The 22,722-nt window shown below is 37.3% G+C and overlaps 2 protein-coding genes across 3 annotated transcripts in view; one reads left to right on the top strand and one right to left on the bottom strand.

Annotated features, from left to right (window-relative positions):
- Positions 1-1,702: 1,702 nt before the first annotated feature.
- Positions 1,703-20,279, top strand: LOC109856491 (neuropeptide-like 1). Of its 2 annotated transcripts, XM_020431820.1 has the most exons (5): positions 1,703-1,812; positions 15,550-15,992; positions 16,149-16,963; positions 17,327-17,474; positions 18,904-20,279. In XM_020431820.1, exons 1-5 carry the CDS (start codon positions 1,738-1,740, stop codon positions 19,106-19,108), a joined length of 1,686 nt encoding a protein of 561 aa, XP_020287409.1. In that variant the 5' UTR covers positions 1,703-1,737; the 3' UTR covers positions 19,109-20,279. The 2 variants fall into 2 exon arrangements, with proteins under 2 accessions (XP_020287409.1, XP_020287410.1); XM_020431821.1 differs by lacking the exon at positions 17,327-17,474 and having other exon boundaries at positions 18,904-19,066.
- A 1,241-nt stretch (positions 20,280-21,520) lies between these two features.
- LOC109856490 (putative uncharacterized protein DDB_G0282133) overlaps positions 21,521-22,722 on the bottom strand; it is a 4,786-nt gene continuing 3,584 nt past the window's right edge. Inside the window, exon 4 of the mRNA XM_020431819.1 lies at positions 21,521-22,715. Within this exon, the coding sequence (XP_020287408.1) occupies positions 21,823-22,715 (893 nt within the window). The 3' untranslated portion in view covers positions 21,521-21,822. The remainder of the gene's footprint in view (positions 22,716-22,722) is intronic.

Consider the following 22,722-nt stretch of genomic DNA (forward strand, 5'->3'; position numbering starts at 1 on the left):
CGGACGTCATAAGATCATGTGACATCTCGGTTCTTATTGCAAATCCCCCGGCTCGCCGCAATTGACGGCCTGTAATGAGAATTTTTCTATTCGTATTTTATTTTTTATTAAGTCCCGGGCGAATTCAGAAAAAAGATACATACTTTTTCCCTTGAATATTCTTGGTATGTTCTGGAAAAACTCCACAATTTTCATGTTCGTACAACGCAACGTATAAGACATATGTTAAAAAATACAATTTCAAATAAAGTTTTGAGTAATAAATAACTCGAATGGAGAAGAAAAGATTATTCCAAAAAAATGATGAAGAGCGCAAAGAGGAATCGGATCAGCGTCTGGCAATAAGACAAACTCAAAAAAATGCAGCGACAGAAACGCGGAAGGCCAAAGAATTACCGAAACTACCTTCCCCAAATAAGATCTCGTAAATCTTCTTATCTCCGGACGGAAAAATATTAAAATAAAAACAAGATTCGGAAGACTGCGGATGTGGATAAAGTCTTATTATTGCCAAAAAAAAAAAACAATAACACTATAAAATTTTATTGGTTTACCTCCCGCAATGATCACTCGTAACATCTAATTATAGGCACAGAAATAGTTTATATCCAAAGTTTCGTACACACGTAGATTGTAGATAATTAATTTCTGCCCAGCATACAATAAAATGTGGATAATATCCGAAAAAAGTTTGTTGATCGTGCGTGTTAGTGGTATTATATTTTACAGAATAAAAAGAAATTGAAATAAATTATATAAAACATTGAAATTACAAAACAATTCACATTGAGCTAGTTTAAGAACAAATATTATAAAAACGTTATAAGATTTAAGTAACTAAATATTTTTTTCCTATTTCTAATTGTTCAAGTTGCAATATACAATTTTATAGATATAAAATTATCAATACTATACAATTTTATTGAATTGTTAATGACATTGGAAAACGTATTTACGAGTTGAGCAACAATAAGCATTGTAGAAGAAAAAAATAATAGAAAAATCATATCTAACAACAAAAAAAGGAAGAGAAAAACCGAACACGTCAATCGAGACTAATGTTATTTCAGAAATGTCAAGTGTCAAATTTACTCGGAATGTTTCGCGTAACATTTTTTTTTTTTGAACACAGCAGCATCTTTTTTAGAGATACATTTAACGTGGCCCAATAATTACTGTAATTTTTTATTTTAGAATATTAAAATTTTACCTGAAGAATCGCGTGATCTTCTTTTTTAGACTTATTGTCTGCGACAAAGTTGGTTTTCAGATTTAGCACGAATTTTCTACAACAGCGTGCATAGAAAAGATAATAGAAATTTTCCAATAAAGTGAAGCGGAAAAAGGCGCGCTATACTTCATGATACAACACTATAGTCAAATATTCCTCACCGACGACGTGCAATAAACGTGAATATTAGCCGCGTTACAACTTCGAAATAATCTCACCCTCCCTCGTAGTGTTTTTTTCTTTTGTCTACGTGAAAAGTCCATGGAACGTTCTGTTTCACCATCCGATGGATCTGCGCGTATCCCATCATCGTCACCGTGAGGGAGGGAAAAAAAAGCCGCGGCTACGCGTACATCGTATGTGGGTGCGCTATGGGGCGAGGAGGACGCTTAGGGAGTGAAACGCCTGCGCCGGCTGGACCCTATATAAGAGGCAAGACGTATTGAAGCGACACTCACATTCGGAATCCCGCGTCCCAACGAACAGGTTGATTGCCTTTCAAGAAGATGAGGTCTACCGGAAACTACCTCGTAAGCCTGCTCTTTTACGCCTTCATCGTCAACGTAATTCGTTTGCCTCCGGTGAGTTGCTCTAATTTTAATTTATTTGATTTTTCTCTCAACGAAAAGTTGCGAATTGCGTGTGGTTACCAGAAATAGTAACTTATTCATTTTTGTTTAAACATAGGCAACACGCACAGAAAACAGTGACACATTAAGAATAATCTGTTATTATGTCGACGCATTACTTTGTATTTTAAATTTCAATTACACCCACGTTGATGAAATGCGATTTAAACACTTAACGTATAAATACGTTTTCGTCTTTTTTGTTGTTTTTTATTTTTGTATTTAATTGTCGGGACTGTTGTATTTTATTAATGGATAATAATTATATAAAAAACTATTAAATTATTTTTTAATTTTTAATATTTAAGTATTTTAAGAATTTGTGTTAAATATATATATTATATGTAGATATATGTAAAAAATATTTCTCGAATCATTTCTCGAATTGTATTTTATTTTATTTCTTTTGATCGGCGGTTGATTCCGAAACGCTGAGATATTCGTCTTTTTTTTTTTTTTCAATCGAGTTGGGGGCTACAATTTCGGGGCTCGTGTGTTTCTATTTGTGTGTTCTTTTTCGGATGTGACGTTTCAGCCAGATTTGATGAAATGCTCCGGTGATAGCCTTGAGCGACGTGTTTACAACGTACTTCCGGACAAAGGAATGTTTGGCAGGCACTTCGACTATGCACTTGCAAAATTGCAATCTCGCATCGCTTTATTGCGGTGTGTGTGCAAATTGTGAGACATTCCGTAACGATTAATTACATTCGCGTTAAAATTCGTTCGCGTATATACTTTGTGCGAAAATAATACAAGTCTGAAACATCGGGATCTTATTTTTTTAAACCCGCGAAATATTATATCTCTTATAGAAAAATAGAAATGTTTTTGCTTGTGTAAAAAATAAATAAATAAATAAATAATGAATTCTTAGAGAAAAAATGTTTGAGAAACGAATGTTTAATGTGTGATTTGTTTTACAGCACGTTGTAACGTACAAAAACATAAAAAGATATAGCGGATCAAATTTCTCTCCTAGTGAAAACAAACAGGATTAAAAAAAAGAAAAAAAAAATTCATCTCTTCTTTACTACTTATATTTCACTACTCTCATCGAATTGCAATTTTTACACGCATCAACTTGCATTGTTGTATCTGTCACAGAGCTTCCACATACGCGCGGAGTTTCGAAACCTGTGCACGCTAAAACAAGCCGCATATATCATCCGGATATAAAGCGAATGGTGGTCGAAAGGAAGTTGCGCGCGAGAACGAACACGCCCATTTTCCCTTTGTGCATTCGAAATATCGGTCGGATGATGTTCAAATTTCAGATAGCGCTAAATTTTGCCGCGCAACAGCCAATCTCTGAGTCTGCATCCGGACAATTCGCGGAACGTAATTTGTAGGGACTCACTTGGGTTTCTGCCTTCTCCTGTGGATAATTTAAAGATCCACTCACTCTCTCTCTCTCTCTCGGAAATACCAGCCAATATTCACGACTGTGCGGTTGTTCTGTCGTCGACGCTTTTAAAGAGCTTTACCGGTCCGATACAAAGAGAATTGGTTGGACGGATTACGATTCTGAATATGTCCGCGACCAGAGCATATGTGCCGCGGATAATTAAATTTCATCGGAAAATTAACAAATCCACTTCGCGACCGCGAGACAAACCTCGCACATTTTCCGATCTCTGTAGTTGGTCGTGAAGAACCGAAATCTTTCCGAAAACATTTCGAGAACATGAATATGCGCTTTATTATCAGCACACATACTTCGCAACATTATCTCATCAGATAAAACATCGATAAACCTCTCTAGATTAGTTCTCTAGATTAGTTCTTTGATGACTCTCTACACTTGCCCGCTAGTACGTTCTAATTACGGCAGATTATGCGCGATCAAACATCATTTTCCACATATAGCGAGCAAGAAGGGAAAAGAAGAAAGAGAAAGAGTACTTTTTAATTCTTCTTTGATTACTTTTAATACTCCAACGCGTTTGCGTAACCGGAAAAACAATCGAAAGTTCCTTGAATGAATGCGAGACAAATAAACAAGTATTTTAAATACAATGAAAAAACCAAAGAGCTTATGGTCCAGGTTGAAGGTGGGCGTTTAAACACAATATAAAAACGTAGTGTATTCCGGATGTTTTGATCAGTTTTTATTGTTGATGATCTTCAGCACTATTTATATAATAATAATAAAAATTGTAAAAAAAATTAATTATTATTATGTAAACAGTGCTGAAGATGATTAACAATAAAAAGTGATTGAAACGTTCGGAATACACTGCGTTTTTGTATTGTGTTTAAACGTCCACTTTCAACCTGGACCAGGCTCTATGGTTTTTTCATTGTATTATAATTTGTTTCATATATATATATATATATATATATATATATATCTCGAGCTGTTATTAAGTATTTTAAAAATAACCTAACAATTGAGGAGAGGTTTTAAATATCGATCTACATTCGGTGCCGATGATTTTACATATTACAGACAGGAATTCGTGAAGTTAAAACAATCTCTGACAACGTAAGAACGAATTAATTACATTGTTGTATATACTTACATACTAACTTGGCGGGAAACAAAGATAGTCGGTAACTTTATCAGACTGGCGATTTACAAGAACGAGTCGGTTGTTGAACCGGTTCGCTTTTATAGCTACAAAGTTCCTTAATTTCACACTGTAAATTTGTACTGGACGTACGCATCGGAGAGACTCTCTACTTTCTAAGTCGCTTCGCGCTTATAAACTCGCTACTTTTCATTTTTATGTCAGAAAATGGAGTATCTTCCGCCACTGTTTACCTTGTTTGTAAGTACGTTTCTCCCATCGGAGTTTGCAGTACCTAAGTCGTATACCTTTTCAAAACTTGCGCGCTTCGTGTCTCTCATTTCTCATCCGATATCAAAATAAATTCTGCAATAAATTTTGCGTGAAAGAGATACGGAGTAGTGCCTTTTTACATAAATTGTCGCAAGAGTCATAAAAATGTAAATTTCAAAAATGTGAAAAGAAAAGAGAGAAAGAGAGAGAAAATAGAACTACAATATCTTTACTTGAATTAATGTATTATTAGTTGCGTATTTTTGTTTAACGGAACCATTTATCAAGTTGTTTATTTGAGAAAGAAAAAACGGATATCGGATTACGTTCCGACACGAAGGACGTAAAAAGAACGAGTTTACAGGGATCTTTACTTCGTTCGATATCAATCGACGCGACGTCGCAAAAGAAAATTCCGTCTCGCGCGTAAAAAGGTCGGGAGTTTACATTAAAAGTGAAGACGTTGAAAGTTAAACCTGTTGCCTTTCGTACTCGCAAAACCGTGGAAAGAAATAGAAAAATGTCGTAAAAGCGCTCACAAAGCGCCGTCTTATTGATCTGTCAAGAGACGTTGCGCTTCTCGAGGAATTACTATTTCTCTCTCTCTCTCGATAGTTAGGCGACGTAAAATTTAATTAATCTCGTAAGAGTGACCTTATGCATTTTCACGACGCGCTGAAATCATCATATAGATTTTCACGAAAATTTGCTTTATCGGAATTAATTTGCATTTACAACGGGATAGCGAAGCCGTCGTCACTTCCCCGACTGACGGGTCGATGAGTAAATTTATGAGATATATTACAAGACATCCAGTGGTTTCTTTGTCTCTTCTCGAGCTAGCAAACTGCGAAACGTACGCGATACAACCGCGTGCACATTGTAGTGGTTTAAATAGCGGTGGGCGTTGTTAATCGACGAAAACAAAAGACCGAACAACGTGGTACGTTACGAACACTATAGAAATTCGTCTCTAAGTGAAGGCGTCCCGTACGTGCACGGAATGCATTTGTGTGTAAAATTACATTGTCAGCAGAGACGACGGGAGGCTTCTTGAAAAGGATCTTTTGTAAGGACACGAATTATTACTCGCGATAACTCCTGCATTGTACGAAAAGAATTTGTCACGCACACAATCTAACTTTTACAATAAAGACATGATTTAAAAAAATCTGCGAATTGATATAACCGATATTGTAAATTTCACGAAAACACGTTTATCGAAAAGATCAGAAATGATAATTGCTGGCATAGATTTTTTGTGACTTCTTCTATTTACCGGAGTTCAAGTACAAGTGGAAATTAAAAACGTGTCTACAACAGACCTTCATACTCCACCACGATCAAGGACGTGGCAAATTAGATGCCATGTGTCAGGTATCTAATTTCAGTTTGCCTCTTCTCTTGGGAACAGGTTGAGAGCCCTCGCTTTGTCTGATATATATCGACCGTAATGGAATTAAAGTTGATTTGCATTGTAGTTGCGGGAACTTCAGAAGCTCTTCGATCTGTTCGGTTACATCTCCGTCACGAACGAGGATTCGCGATATAGATATCCTATTTCATTTCGGAGTCTAAGGAGTTGAAGGCGACTGTGGTCAGACCGAGCGAACGTAACTGCTTATAACTGTTCCGAAGTTCGGTTAATATTCTTCGGGACATATCCCACGATTTCCGGATGTATTATTATGTTCAAACTTTAGCCTGGATACCCGTACCGCGATCGGTGGAATTTTATTTCCGTCAAAAGCAGATTTTCGGATTAAGTTAGTCTACGTAAACTTCTTTCTACGAATTATTCCGGAAGCATATTTAAGATATAAACATACACAGAGAGGAAAAGATGATTTGAGGTTTTAAATATATATTTTTTTAATTAACAGTAAAAAATTTTAAAAGTATTATAATATTTACAATTATTATAAATTATAATATTTACAATTATTATAAATTATAATATTTACGATTATTATAATAATACAACATTATAATAATAATAATTACAATATTATAATAATTATTATAATAATTATTTACAATTATTATAAATTTTTATTTATTTAAAAACAAATCGGTTAATTTTATCATCGCCTACCTGTAACGACAAAATTAAAGAATATTTTGATGTCTCAAATTAAATATTTTGTCGTCTCGAATGCGCGGCAAATGGAGATTTAAAATTAAAGAGTCGCATCATGTGTTTGTACGACGTGTCTGATTATTTTCAGCATCTGTTGAATCCAGTCGTAATCAGTGCGAAGGTTCTTCGTGGCATCTAGCTGCGAGAGTCTGTATCTTCAATCAGTAATTTCCCTCGCACGCGTCTAGAACGAGAGCGAATGAGAGCGCGGTTGTTGCAAATAAAGATTGCTGTCTCTTCGCGCGCGTGTAACATTTTCTAAATTTATTAAACAATTTTTTGCACGAGAGAAATGTGTTTCCTCAAGTTTATTCTCTAGTATATCGCGAGCTACTTCGGATAAATTTTTTTTCTTCGACAAGTGCGCGCGAAATGACACGCAAAGAGGAAAAGCGCCGAAATAATAACACGACGTGTGTGTATGTGTATGTGTGTGTGTGTGTGTGTTTGCTGACGTTTGCGAATTAATTAGAAAGTTTGATTTGCGACGTAACATTAATCATACCCGTATACGCGGGGCACTTGTTATCAACTATACGCATCGTCCTGCGTTACACTAGCGCGGTACATCGTGATTTATTGTCGTCGCTCTCGCATCAGCCGCATGACGAATGATAAACTATATTGATAAAAGAGAGCAATAGACGTGTTCTCTTTTTCTGCGGGGGGGAGGGGAGGAACATATGTATTTAACAAGTTCGGAAGTGTGGTTCGCGTGCGTGTATTGAACGGATTATTAATTTATTCCGACGTAATTACGCGTGTTATATGACAATACAATCGAGACACAATATATATTCGATTCAATTCAATTCACTCAATTAACTCAATTTTCAAATTTATGTCAGAAGAGACGTCGAATGCATCCACAATTAATGATTGCAGTTTGTAGACTCGTGTGTCGGACTAATTTACGGAAACAACAAAACTATAAATATTTGACGTCACTCTGTGTCGCGTATATCAACGTCACTGATTTATAACGCGCACCTTGTTCGTGATAATAAATTTTAAGCGGAGATGATTCAAGTTGCTAATGAAAATGGTCACATAATTGAGGTATTAAACTTGCGTGCATGAACTTGTTCGGTTAGCGATCGCGCGCATTAGCTCGTCGATCGTGCCTGCGCGCTGTCGATTATTGTGTTTTCGCATTTCTTGATCGTCAACAATCTCGCTCGAAAGAAGCGCATGCAAGAGTTTTGCCGAAGATTAATGTCCGCTCCGCACAAGTCGCGCACAGATGCACTCTCCTGGTTGTTAGTACCACGCGACATTTTACGCCCGCGTTTTACGGGAAACCCAGCCAATGTGACACGATTCTTTTGTGCCGCGTGTCGCGCGCATTGTTTGAAAACGCAGTCGCGCCAGCTGTTCCAATTTTCCTTTGCCTGCGTCTTCGCGCGCGACAGTAAGCGTTTATTAAATTCAAATTCGATTAGTTCGAATCTTAATTAACGAAACGACAAGCGGTCGAACGATTTGTAATTATACATCGAGTAACGTTGTTGCATTTTGGTTTTGTGGATTGAAAATGATATTTTTTGTCAAGTTACTCTTTCGAAGTTACTCGTTCGAAGTTCTATTACGAGTTTTGTGAGTAACTCGCACGGGGCCGGATCATCATCTCTCGGATTGAATTCGTAAATCTCAAGCCACACACACATCATTACTCACACTCCGCCTTAATTAGTTGGAAGCTTGCGTCGTCTCGCGCCGTCTAAAAGCGAGCTTATCTCTGCTCGCGTAGGAACGAATAAAGCTTAAATGGCACATATATAAATGAATGATTCATCACGTGGTAATTCAGCGTAAAAAGAGCTTTTGAACGACAGCTAATTAATATCTGTGATCGGAGATTTTCCCGAAATAGAATTCGCTCGATTCGAAAAATTTGGTCAAATCTTTATATATCTCGGTTCATCGACTTTTACATTTATGTCGCCCGTGTCGTTCTGTTTCCACTTGACTTGCGGAAAATATAAATGTCGTCTCTCCTCCTGTTTTATATCCGAAAATCGCTTTTCAGTCAAGTCTTTTTTTTTTTTCGGTACGTACATATATTTTTATCCTCAAAAGTCGAGCAGCAGTTGATCGATCGTACACTTTATCCTGGAAAATAAAGAAAAAAACACTCGTCACGCCGATCGATATATCAAGAGCGATGTAAAGTGACGTAAGGTCGCACCCTTTTTCCGGCAGCTCGTTTACGCGAGAACATCATCGCGGATCTTCGGAATTGACGCGACGAAGGACGCGTAACGTTCGGGCGACCCCCATCGTTATCGGTCCTTTTCATTGAGGCCGATTTTCCTCGGCCGATACGTCATCGAGATGATTTTCTCTCTCTCTCTCTCTCTCTCTCCGTTTCTCTGCGTCACGTAATGGTTATCACTTCTAAGAAGCCGATATTTGCGCCCCCTCGTTAATCGCTTCTGTTCGAAGAAGCAACGATCAGCCTCGAACTTTGCACACGTACGTCCCACGCGTAAGAATAATACGGGCTTTATGCCTGGTATATTCCGAGTTTTCGCGTGAAAAGATCTCTTCTATACAATCGATTGCGTCACGCGACGAGGGAGCGAGGTGCGTGACATGTGTTTATCGCGAAGGATATTTCTTCGAATGAAACAGCCCCCGCTAAATCGGAGGTTACATTATGTGAAATAAATTGGCGTGTATACGTGTACTCATATTATGGAAGAAACTTTTTCTGTCGTTGGATAAAAATGGAACGAAGTAGAAAATATATATATATATATATATATATATATATATATATATATATACACACACACACAGAGTCGGGACAGAGATTATTATCTCTGGCGCAGCATTCAGCAAGTAGTACAAATCAATCGCATTGTCAGACAGAAACCGTCGGACGCGTCACACGACACGGCGCGCGATATATAGGAAAGCTAAATTTGCCGCGAGTCTGAATGCGAGCTTCAATACAACGCGATTATCTCAAGTAAATGAAGCGAGGATGAAGCGAGAAATCGGTTAAGTAGCTGATGCAACGGCATGTCTGATTAAAAGGGTTACACAACGAGAATACATGCGTCATGATAATTTTCCGAAATTAGCGAATTTAAACTTAGCAAGAGAGCCAACAGAGTTCATAATCCGACTTAAGTGTTAAAGTTACTATAATATATTCCATTGCGCGCGTATTAACCCTAAGCTCTTCGGTCCCTATGAATGTTTTCTCTGTTGCGTTAAAGCGGATAGACTTGATACCGCAACTAAATTATTCTCGAAACCGCAATATCAGAAACGACTTCTTCCTCTCGATTCTTGAGTAAAATTTGTGCGATAAATCACTCAAAAGTAAATAAAAATATTTTTTTGTAAGAAATAACTTCCTCATAAACTTCCGGATAGAAATACGTGTCTGATTTTTTTTATTGTTGCAATATTTAAAATAGAGATCGATATTTTACGTAGAAAACGAAGCTTACTCGTTTTTCTAAATGTATCAAAAAAAAAAAAAAAAAAAAAAAGAGTTTTGTCTCCTCTTTTAAATGCAATTTGCAGTGTAAGTGCGAATACGTGTAACATCACGGTCAACAATAGCAAAGAACTTTCAAGAGTCCCAGAGAGGCGTCACTAAACAGCCAAAGTCTCTCTTCGTGTATCTGCTTATCAACTTTTGTAGATATCTGTCGAGATTCTCCGCTCGCGCGCTCTCGTTCGTGAAACTCACCGAGTTTTTGTTGCTTATGAGAATGTACGTGCACTTGCTCGTTTCAAAACTGTACAGAAATAATGTTTCCGATTTTTTGAGTAAACAACAAGACATTGATACACATTATATCGTACTACCACGTAGGATGCAGAGTTAATCGCTTGTAAACAAGGCATAGAGTCGGAAGAATACAAATGCATTCTTCGTTCATGTCTGTAAAAGAACGTTTCTGTGCCGCACACGTTGGATGTGGCATCGGAAGATCGGAAAACACTTTGTCACTCGTCAATGCGTTTCGTTCAAGCGTGGCTCGCGATTCTTTAGCAGAAAAAAAAAAAAAAAAAAAAAAAAAAATTATGAGTTGTTCGCATTTCTCGGAGTGTTTTTCTTTTCTTTTTATGTGAAAAAATGTTTGAATATAAAAACATTTTGAATTTCGACTATGTTACAAATGTGACTCTTTGTTGCATTTGTACGTGCGATTGTGAATAGAGTCACGGTGCTTTTTAAAAAGTAAAAAAAAATACATGAAATTTTTGTTGCGCCAAGAAATAGAAAGACGTAAAAAACACATTTTATACACCAGATCGATATATAAACTTACTTAACCGCGAGAACGCTGCGAAATAAGAACCAAGGGAGAAGAGAAGAACGGGAACATCTGTTGGGGAGAGAAGACGGTCAGACGACAAAACGAGACAATTGAAGATTTTTACTACCGACAGAATTTCACCGAAGACAGCAAGAATTTACATTACCTTACTACGTGAAGAATAGTCTCTTTGGCAATTTGCCAAAGTATTTCGAATATTGCGCGCGAGATATCGGGGGAATTTTATTTTCGAAAGAGCTGACCAGTATCTATCGTATTTCAAAATTGAATCAACGCGGACGATTTGATAAAAATATCCATGTTATTAAATTGACCTGCTCGGAAGGATCGTTTTAATTGGTTTCAGTTTAAGTTGTAACACAATAAGAGAATTTCTTTTCTTTCATTAAAATGATTTTTGTCTCTTATTCTTCGATAAAGCTCAGTTATTTTAACACTGTTCAGTTACTCATTTGAGTAAATATTTATTAAATTTTCATGCGTGTAATTTTGTTCGGATAAATAATATCAAACAAAAATAATAAAATACATGTTTTACATGTAAATATTATATTTTATAGAAATTTTAATTTTATTTTATAGAAATTTTTTTTTATTAAACATACAAATCTTCGAGTATTTTATTGCGCTTTGCGTAATATATTGTGTTTCTCGCAATAATGAAACTAACATGTCGGATCGATTGTCCGGGGAGTTAATGCTTGGCATTTGTAAAGACCGATGTAATCGAAGAAACGCGAAAATTTTATAGATATAAATCGCGATGTAGTCTCCCAGGAATTCAATTTAGTCTCACGTCAACTGAGAACAATATACGAGTTAGCGCACATCGAACAGGACAAAAGGATTTAATGAAACATGGTTGTGACGACCGGTAACACTTTCCGGCTTACAAAACGAAATTATTCCGCGACATTTCGCGGAGTGACAAGCCCTGGAAATGTTTCAGAGAAATTAAATATTTACTTCATTAACATCATGAGAGAGCGGACTTCCAGCGCAGCATATTGCAGGAAATTTATTCACACGCTCTTGTCTCCTGTGTGTAATTTCATATTGCTTTTGGTTCAAATAATGATTAAAACCTTATTTAAGCGGATATTTAACTTCTCCATGTTCTATTATTTCAAATGCAATTACTTAAAAGTTAATCCGAAAAGTTTTATTCGAGCAAATGTGAATAGAAATAACATGGTAAATCTAATTTGCTGCAGCCCGTGTGAATTTCCGCAAATATACGTTTGCTGTGTACGCGCAAACTGTGCGTGCGTGTCCCAGACGATAGCGGAGCCAAAATTGTGCAATGTGACGCACCGTACACAGCTGCTGTTTACTTGTAACGTTCAACGTAGATTCGCGAGATAAAAGTATATGTATTAAGAGCGTACGATAATTTTCGAAACTTGTGTGTGCTTTGTACAAAATAAATCTTCTTATCTGTTAAATAGTTGTTACAAGAAACTTTGAGATAGGATTTTTCTCAAATATATATTTTCTCTATCTGACAAGAGTCTTACGTACGGACTTTTTGAGGAAGTTAATATTTCACTCGAGTTCACTGAATTTAATCAAACTCTAAGCATTTCAAATGTTCTGACAGAAGTTATTATCTGTGACTTCTGAACATGTTTTTTTACATAAAATATAACGTAATTCTTCTAATAATTTCCAAGAAAACAAAATGAGGTTCTTAACGATTGCTTTAAATAAATACTTCTATTTTTTATGATTATTTTATTATATTTTTACAATTTTTTATATAAAACTCTACTAGAATATATATTTACGTCAGCGACAATATTTAGTTACGAGAGAAATTCTTTCTGAGATTCATTCCGTCCGATAGTGTTTCAATGCGCTCGTGTACAAACGAATAAACCAGATCTCAAAAAACATCAACGTGGCGCAGAGATAATTTTCTTTTTTTTTTATACATATGTAAAGGTTTTAATTTTTTTTTTTAATTTAACTCTCATCCACATTACACCGCAAAATTGTGTATTACAATTGTGTGTCATATGGTTACAGACGTGCGCGTTGTAGCCATCACGCGCAGAAACTTGACGTCATGCGCTTCGCCGAAATTGAGTTTGAAGCGTCACTAATATAACGCTCTAATAACGTTAATTACACAGACGAATATTTCATTACCAATATTGCATCAAACTTGTTGTCCGTTTTCCTGTTTATGTTTGCCTCCCCTATTTGATTTCAATGATTATCGATTGTATTTAATCTGTTTTTAAGCAATACTTGTTTTTAGTGAAATGTCCCATATGGCGGTCTCGTATATGGTTTTATTTAACTCTCAATGCGCATTTTTCAAATAGATATCTTATCGCCAAGTGTTACGCTCCGATGACAGAAGATACGTTTCATTGTACTGCGTCGCGTTTAAAGGATATTATCAAACGCCCACAACCCTCCGACGTGTACATTGTCGCAGTTAATGCCAACGACATCTGACCGAAATATACAAACCGTTTCGGGGTTTACGTGTCGCCATAATATTACAAGCATGTTGCTGATTCTATTTAGTATGGAATGGGGGTTTAGTGAGTCAATATTAAATCAAAACGTCGAAATTCAAACATCAAACATAACATTAAACAGCGACAAGTGTTTGAACGTAATTAAATTAATTAATTAATTAATTAATTAATGCAGTGAGATATAATAACGTATATTTTTTTGCAATATAAAATATTTATTTACTTACTTGTTCTCATAAAACAAATATAAAATGCACGTCGGTTGTTAACTTCTAATTTTGATAACGCTTTATTAGTTGAGAAATATGTGGATTTTATGTAATGCGATAAAAAATTCACTCAGCCGATACGGAGACTCGTATCAACATGCCGATAAACACGATCGATACACGCGTTACGCGTCGCAATGTTCGGTGACAGGCGTTAAACGCTATGCATTTCCAGTTAAACTTGTGTCTCGCAAACAACGATATTCTCCTCCATTTTCATTTGCGCGTATGCATTTCTCGTAAACTAGGTGCGAGACGTAATATATTTTCAATCATGAACGGCATATCGCCGGTCACGCCGCGAGATTTAATTCATCCCTGACACGCGGGCGATCATTTAATTACGGCGCAGCTGGTCGGCATTTTGCGTATTATGTGTAGATTAATTCTCGCTCGTGGTTGTCTCCGCCGTGCGAGATCTCTCGTATATCCCGTTGAATTTTCATAAATCCGCCGTGCAACACGATTTATAATGTCGGCCGATACGTATCGCGCTGCCGCCCGCCGGCGCGTCACGTTTTTCCCCCGAAAAATTAGTGTCACAACGTGACAGACCCGTCGCTGCGCGAAACACGCACGTGACTTGGATCGACGACGTTCGATTAAAGTGAGATTTAACGTTATTGTAGAAACGCGCGCTGCGCTACGCGAGTTACCTTGAGCGTAGTGAAATAATGGGAATTGAAATGAAGTGAAATGCTGGAAACACATATCGAGCACGTCGTACCGGTATATTTTATTCTCGTGATCAATGCACAACGAACTCGGTTCATTTCCGGGCTTACAATTTTCATAAATCGTTTCGGCGTATTACCGGTTAATTAACATTTGCACGGCGTGAATCAAAATGATCAACGTTTTTGCCCCGCAGTTTTTTTTTTTTTTTTTTACACGCGTTATCACAATTATTACGAGAAAAGATTCAAGTTACAATTTGTAACATTTTACAAGAAAAAAAATTAATCAAAGGAAGAACGGAGAAAGAGATGAGAAGACAATTCAGATTAAAACACGTGACCGGAAATACAAACATGTCGGACTAAGAAGAGAAATACAACAAAAGTCTATTGTTCTCGGGATATCGAGCGAAAAATAAAAGAACAGTTGATCTTTCCTGCATTGTGTTGTATTTTTTCGTCGGTCGGTCAAGTATCTGCGCGTTATGTATTTTCTCTGTACCTCCATCCGAACTTAAAGTATATTTACGCGTCATTCTGAAGTATACTCGTGCGTGATATTGGTGGAAGCTTTGTCGAGAAACGTATATGAGAGATACTGTGGCGGACTTATAACAGAGTGGTGATCGATAATTTGAAGAAGCCAAAAAAAAAAAAAAAAAAAAATTAAAGGGCACGTTTGAAAATATTCTCTTGACATTTTCAGCACACCCGCGCATTTTATATATTAAGTTTACTTTTTTGTTTATTGATAAATTCTGCGTTTAATTATAAAAATATATACCGAATCGTCCCTTTCATCTTTATTATTCGTGTAATTATTTAATTAACATATTATATATAGAAATATTATACGTAATATATAATAATAATAAAAATTAATAATATAAATAAATTATAAAAAATGTGTATATTAATACCCCATTATTTTACGTTTATGCTTGAAACAACGTTTATCTCTCACTATAAGTAATCGATACCAAGAGGGATTATAACAACGACCGCGTTCGTTACGCTCCAGGTGACGTGCCAGGACGAAGAAGGCAGCCAATGCATACCAAAGAAGATGTTCATGGAGTTGCTGCGTTTACCGGAAGTGAATTCGAATTTAGCGGCCTATTCAAGAACGGCGAGGATCATTCAAGAAGCGAAGAACCACATGGCTCATCTGAAGGCTCTCAGCTCCGAGGAGAACGACGACGCTGAGATTTGTATACCCGGTGACATTTACTTAGAGCTCTTCAGGAATCCAAGGTTACGGGAATATCTCAATGCTATGGCGCGTACTCACAAGCTGCTCGACATACCCGAACGTCTTCTGGACGAGGAGATCGATATGATTCCCGAGACAGGAAAACGCAGCCTCGCCACGTTGGCCAAGAACGGCGACCTGCCGGTCACCATACGCGGCGACGATCACGAGACCGACGATGACGACGAGGAGAAGAGGAGCATCTCTATTGAGTATGTATTTAATAAAAAGAAAAAAAAATTTTATTATTACTATTAATATTTAAATACTCCATCCAAATAAAAAAAAAACCTTGTAGGAGCTTTAGGAAAATACGCAGTTTTTTAAACTTTTTATTAAAATATATTTACGCATTCTTTTTGCATCAGCGACAATATGCGCGAGTTACTGGAGGATTACGAGATGGACCGTCGACGAATGCCTCAGATCTACGATTATCTATCGGAAGTGGATCCGGAAGTAAACGAATACTCGATGGACAAACGCAACGTTGGCACTTTGGCGCGGGACTTCGCTTTACCCACAGGCAGACGTCACATAGCCTCTGTGGCACGCGATTACGGTCTGCCGAGCGGCAAGAGGAATGTCGGTTCTTTGGCGAGACAGAGCATGTTGCCGTCAACCGGCAAGAGGAACGTAGCCGCGTTGGCTAGAGACTCCTCGTTGCCTTACGGCAAACGATATCTCGGCTCGCTCGTCCGAAACGGCGGCTATCCACGCATGTACGACGAGAATAAACGCAGCATCGCGTCGCTGGCCAGAAACAGAGACTTCCCGGTGTTCGAGAAGCGAAAAGGCGGCTCGGCGTCGGGCAGAATGATGGCGCGAGTGCTTAGTCGTCACGGTCGATCTCTGAGCGACGATCGCGAGACGCAAAGCGAACCCTTAGATCTTCAGCAGCTCATCCGACAGGGACACAACGGCGACGAGAACGGCAAGGAGAACGCAGCCGGAAACTGGCAGATCGTTCCTTTCAGCGTTTTGGAGAATCTGGACGACACCAAGGCGAAGAACAGATCAAACAGAAGGATGGACGCTACGTCGCAAACGAGACACAAACGACAGCTCGACTTCTCCGACGAATATCCGCTTCCCGTCATGCAGAGCAACAATCTATTCGATTACGAGGACATGCTCGAAGCACTCGGAGATCGCTATCCGAACGCGGAAAAGAGGTTTTTGGGTGAGTAAAAAAAAAAAAAAAAGTTTTGTGAATAATTCAATCGAAATGTTGTCGCCGCGTGGAATTAATTTCTGGGAATCTCCTCGTGAATCTGTTTTATAATAACCATATTTTTTCGCGTCGGAGATATTTCTCCGTCAGAAAATTCTCATGCATATTTTAAATTAATTTATGCAAAAAATTAATTCGCTTCAATTATTTATTTATTTTTTTTTTTATTCTCGCTAAATATTGTCGCGAGTTTTTCAAGAGTTTTAATAAAAAATTACGCGATAATTTTTTACACTATGTAGCGGAGAACTACGTCATGTTGTGACTGCAGCAATGCTCCAATTTTTCAACCGTTCTATGTTACGGGAACAGGTTCCGCGTCGGGGATGCCGACTGACTCGGGCTACCCTGAAGTATTACAACCGAGTAAGAGACATATCGGAGCCCTCGCACGCCTCGGTTGGCTCCCGTCGTTCCGTTCACCACGATTCTCTCGGTCGCCGCGATATCTGGTCGACAGGTCAGGCCGTTAGGCAGCCGCTCTCTCTCTCTCTCTCTCTTTCTCTTTCTCTTTTTCTCTCGTATCTCCTTCGTGGTGTTTTTCTCATACATATGTGATGTGTCAATCGTTTTAGTCGTACTCAAAGTAGTAATCTACCTATCAGAGACTGAGAAAAAAAAACCTATCGTATTTCTGTGTGTGTGTCAGTACCGACAGATATATACATATATATCTCTAAGCCACGCCACGTCACGTCACGTCAATGATAACTAAATCAAATACGTACCAACCAACCAATCAACCAACCAACCAACCAACCACGTACAACCATCATCTACAATTACCACGTACAAAAAACAATACGTTCTTCAATAGTGTCTTCTTCTTCTTCTACCACTACCACGATATACCATCTCAGGATTACTCACTACGGTAGCTAGGTGTTTCTATGTCTCAGTGTAATGTCTCGCTGTTAGAGAGACTAGCGGCTCAATGTGACTAGATATATATATATATTCTTAGATCGCTGGTAGAGATCGATGTTAGACAAATTAGACGATGTAGAATTGGTGTTTAGTTTGTTATGTTTATTCGGTGTGTTGTTTATTCTCAGTGTGTTTAATCGAATGAATTCCAACGTTAATGTCTTATCACAAGAGTTGCGCGGAGAACTTCGGTCTCTCTGGCATTTTAAAATGTTTTAAATAGTTTTTTTTTTACGTTGGAAACCATTCGTGGTTATTTTTATATATGGTTTTCAGAGAGCTTTAACGAAAAGAAAGCAGTGTTACATCTTTGAGAACGGTTTTTTAAATATTATTTCGCGCTTTTTTTGCAATAATATTTTTGTATGTACAGATTGAAGTATTATTGTTAATTGTATTGGATTTATACTGATGGCAAATACGAGAATACATTTACGTTGTCGTGCGGCAGATTATTTTTTTATCTGTTTTATTATTATTTTTTTTTTTTCCACAGAGAAGTGGTACTCTCGTATAATCGATAAATATAGGATGTGAAACTCATTGAAAAGCACTGCGTGTTACACCGCGATGTTACGTACTCGATATTCCAGTGCTGTCAGAGTTGCGAACATTAAAAGCTTAATTAGATAATATACGAGCTTTATTAACTTTGATCTAAAACTTTTTTATATAATACACTCACCACGTTTGATATTTGTATCTTTTTTGCTTTTTATAAAAAAAAAAACAATCAAACTTACACGTTCGTAAAGTAATTACATATTCTCAAGTGATGTATATTTAATATTTAGTTTCGCCAATTTCTACCGATGCGCAAATAACTTTGTCAGCACTGAACGTTACAAATTTGTTCAAATTTGTTACATGTTTAGAAGCGGATCCGATGTTTCCAATTAGTGGTGTTTCAAACGAGAATAGCGTTTTCGTGTGATATAACGAAGACAAATAATAAATTTCAGGGAGAATTCCGCAGATGGGTCCTCGTCCAACTACACCCCCGACGCGTCGACTCGGTCACTAAGGCCGATGTTCTCCCCGAAAACTCGCTGCTTGCAGTCCCTGTACGGAGATTGTCGACACGGCTTCAAGAGGTTCTTAATGTTACCAGACATCGATAACTACCTGCAGACGTCCAACACGCGCATCGCGTCCCGTACCATGTAAAATCCTGAATATTGTTTTGCTGTTCACATTCCGGAGCAGCACCGCCGTACAAAACAAATTAAAAAAAAAAAAAAAAAAACATCAGACTCACGCGTGTAATAAGAACAAAACGAGAGAAGAAAACACACAGTACGCAAAACAAAACAAAACAAAGAACTGTAAATAATATTCGCACATACTGGGTCTGATAATCTTCCTTATCGATATTTGGTCATTTCTTGCCGGCAACGGATACGCATTTCGATATTACAAAATAATTAATTATATCAGAAATAATATTTGTCAGAGAATATTTATTGATGTTGAAGAGAGAAAATTTATTAGAAGAAACTATAGAATTGATTGAATCTAAAATTATATAAAAATCAGAATGTAATAGAAATAAGAACAATTGGTCGCGCGTATACATATAAATAACAATTTATCAGCGACAAATTTATTATAATTTGAGAAAGAGAAATTAATCTAATCGCGCAGGACAGATTCGTCGATCGACAATAAGTCTATATCTCGCCGACAATAATATCTTACGTAATTCTAACGCAACGCCTTAATTGTGCCGTCTGTCCCGAACAGATTTAAAAACTATTAAAACGCAGAATATGTACGTCTAAATAAGATTTCGATTTACACGTACGAATTTTTTCCTCATTCGAAAGAAACTTCTTTCCACGCTCTCAGTTCTCGAGACCCATATGTTATATTACGTAAAGAAGAAGAAGGTTTTATGCGTATCATCGATAGTGTACCAGTTTCTGCAGAAAAAAAAGACACACATTTCTCTTAATATATTTATATCTTAATATATTCGTCTCTTGATGTTGACATATAATATATTACTGTAACTCTTAACTTTTAAATCTTAACTGTAACTTTTGTAACTTGTATCTTTTAAAGCAAAGTGAGAAATATCTTTTAACGACGATTAATCGACAATAACCGACAGATCAGCTATTTAAATGACAGTTCTCTTGATTGTTAACATTAATTTAATTCGATTGGAAAAAAAGCCTGATAACTAATCGTTCGCGAATGATTTATCGAGAAATAGTTGTTCTCTGTCGCGCGATTTTTTTTTATCGCAATAAATAAAACCATTGATCAATTCGATCGTTTATTTGTATATAGACAGTATAGACTTAGTTGTTTTTTTTTTCTTTCGATAATAAATCACCGCAAGAGCAAAATATTTTACTCCACACACACGTACGCGCGCGCGCGCACAGAGTTTCAATTCAAACCGAATGTAACCGCGAGTGAGACCGTACGGCATTTTAATGATTATGACTTAGCTCGGACCTGACGATAAATCATCGTGAAATCGAAACATTTTATACGCCCGATTATTTTCTGACACGTAATCATACGAGGGAATTGTGGTTTGCATACGTCAATTCGTCTGTTATTTAACGAAAACATAAATCGTCGTTGAACGAACTATGTAAGAATTTACTAAGTAGCGTCACGAAGTAGATATGCGAAATGTATAAAGATGACCGTATGTGAGATATGATACACACACATACACACACCATATCAAAATTGTCGTTAGCCTCCGGATATTTCTCACCGAGTTGCGAACATATACTTTTAACGTTTATTGCAAAGTATAGAAAACACTTTTTCGAATGTAAGAAACTTATATAGATAACACGATGTCCGCGGTGTCTGCCCTCACATATCTGTAAATCGTCGTCTTGTCTCTCTTCTTCTTTATTTTTTTCTCTTTCCGAAATTCTTCGCGAGAACCTCGACTATGTGTTCGCATGTATATGCGAAACAAGATCGACGAAGCCGGGAAATAATCTCCGCGAGCGTAGTAATATGTAAAACGGTGTAAACGCCAAATTTAGTGCTCAGAGCTTGGAGCAAGCTCAACAGTAATAACGCGAAAATTCGGTTTCATATCTTCTTAGGTCCCCCTCACCTTTCTTCCCTCCCCTTTCCCCCTCACCCCACCCTCCCCTCACTGTTATGTCTCGTTTAAATAACGTGTCGTTGTGTAATATCGTACGTTGTAACCGCACGTATATGTAACAAGTCAAAATATACGGCTCGATGTCGCGGCATCATCGATCCTATCTCTCATTGCTGTGGATGACATATAAAATCTATATCAACTCTCTTTAACTCTACAATAAAGTATACTATGTGTTTGTCTAGACAATAATGAGAATAACCATAACGTGGACAATAAAGCGATAATAATATTGAAGTAATAAACGTCCCTATTTTATTTCACGAGTACAATTGTCCTCCGTTTTTGGATCTTTAGCGCCGGTGTGCGAGTAATTCCAATAGTTCATAAATCGTCGTGCACTCACAAATGTAACATGTGATTAGAACCAGAGACAAGAGGAAGACAATTGAATCAATATATGGATAGAACGTAACAAAAATTTTATTGAATACTTTTTATTGTTTGATTTTTTTTTATTATTTTTATATATCATTTATCATGTCACACATATGTGTGTTCGCGGACAATAGTACTGTGTAGTTACAATTTGTGAAAAAAAAAGTAGAAGCAAACAACATCCTTCCGTAATCCTAAATGTCCTACTACGATATGTGATTTAATTTGTATGTTAACCGAGTCTCAGCAATGAAATAAAGAATTGCAGAAGATGTTGTGCTTATTGTAGAATTTATTTTTATCATGCTTGGGATATTTTTGGTGTTTGCGGAAAATTTATGCCGCAGAAAATTTATATCTACTGTCCTATAACAACTCTTATTACCCAATCAATGACGATGCTGAACAAATCTTTTATTTGCGGTTCGCTTGGATCTTCTATCAGAGATAATTTTTCGGGTCCCACATCTTCTTTTGGTTGTGACTTATCGGGATCTTCGGCCGGTTGTTGTGACTCATCGGGATTATTGTTGTCATTAAGGTCGCCGCTTCCATCTTTTTCGTTTTCACTATCGTTAGATGTATTGTTGTTGCGTTCGTTGTCGTTACTTCCCGAGTTATCAACAGGAGGTGACGCAGGCGGCTGATTATTATTGACATTACCGGAATTTTTGTTGTTTCCGTTTGTGTTACCATTCACCGCGTTTCCATCGACGTCGTCGCTACCATTTGATATATCATTGTTGCTGTTATCATTACCGGAGCTGTTAATTATTAGAGGCGACACACTGCGTCGTTTTACATTGCCCGACTTAGAATTGTCGCCATTGCCGTTGCCGTTTACCAAATTTCCGTTGACACTGCTGTCGCCGTCCGAGACCTTGTTGTTGTCGTTATCATTTCCAGAATTTTTGATGATTAATGGGGATAATTGTGCAATGCCACTGTTTTCGACATTACCGGAATTAGAATTGTCGCCGTTGTTGTTCCCGTTCACCAAGTTCCCACTGTCACTGCCGGAATTGGAATTGGCGCCGTTGGCATTCCCGTTCACCAAGTTCCCACCGTTATTGCTGTTCGAGACTTTGTTATTATTATTTTTATCTCCAGATATAATAATAAATGGAACGGGAGTTGGTCTGTTATTCGCGACGTTACCGGAATCAGAATTATCGCCATTCTCGTTTCCGTTTACTATGTTACCATCAGCATTATCGTTGCCATTTGAGACGCTATTGTTACTATTGCCAGTTCCAGA

This window comes from Pseudomyrmex gracilis, unplaced genomic scaffold (genome assembly GCF_002006095.1).
Source record: "Pseudomyrmex gracilis isolate BER0280 unplaced genomic scaffold, ASM200609v1 scaffold_120, whole genome shotgun sequence".
NCBI lineage: Eukaryota > Metazoa > Arthropoda > Insecta > Hymenoptera > Formicidae > Pseudomyrmex > Pseudomyrmex gracilis.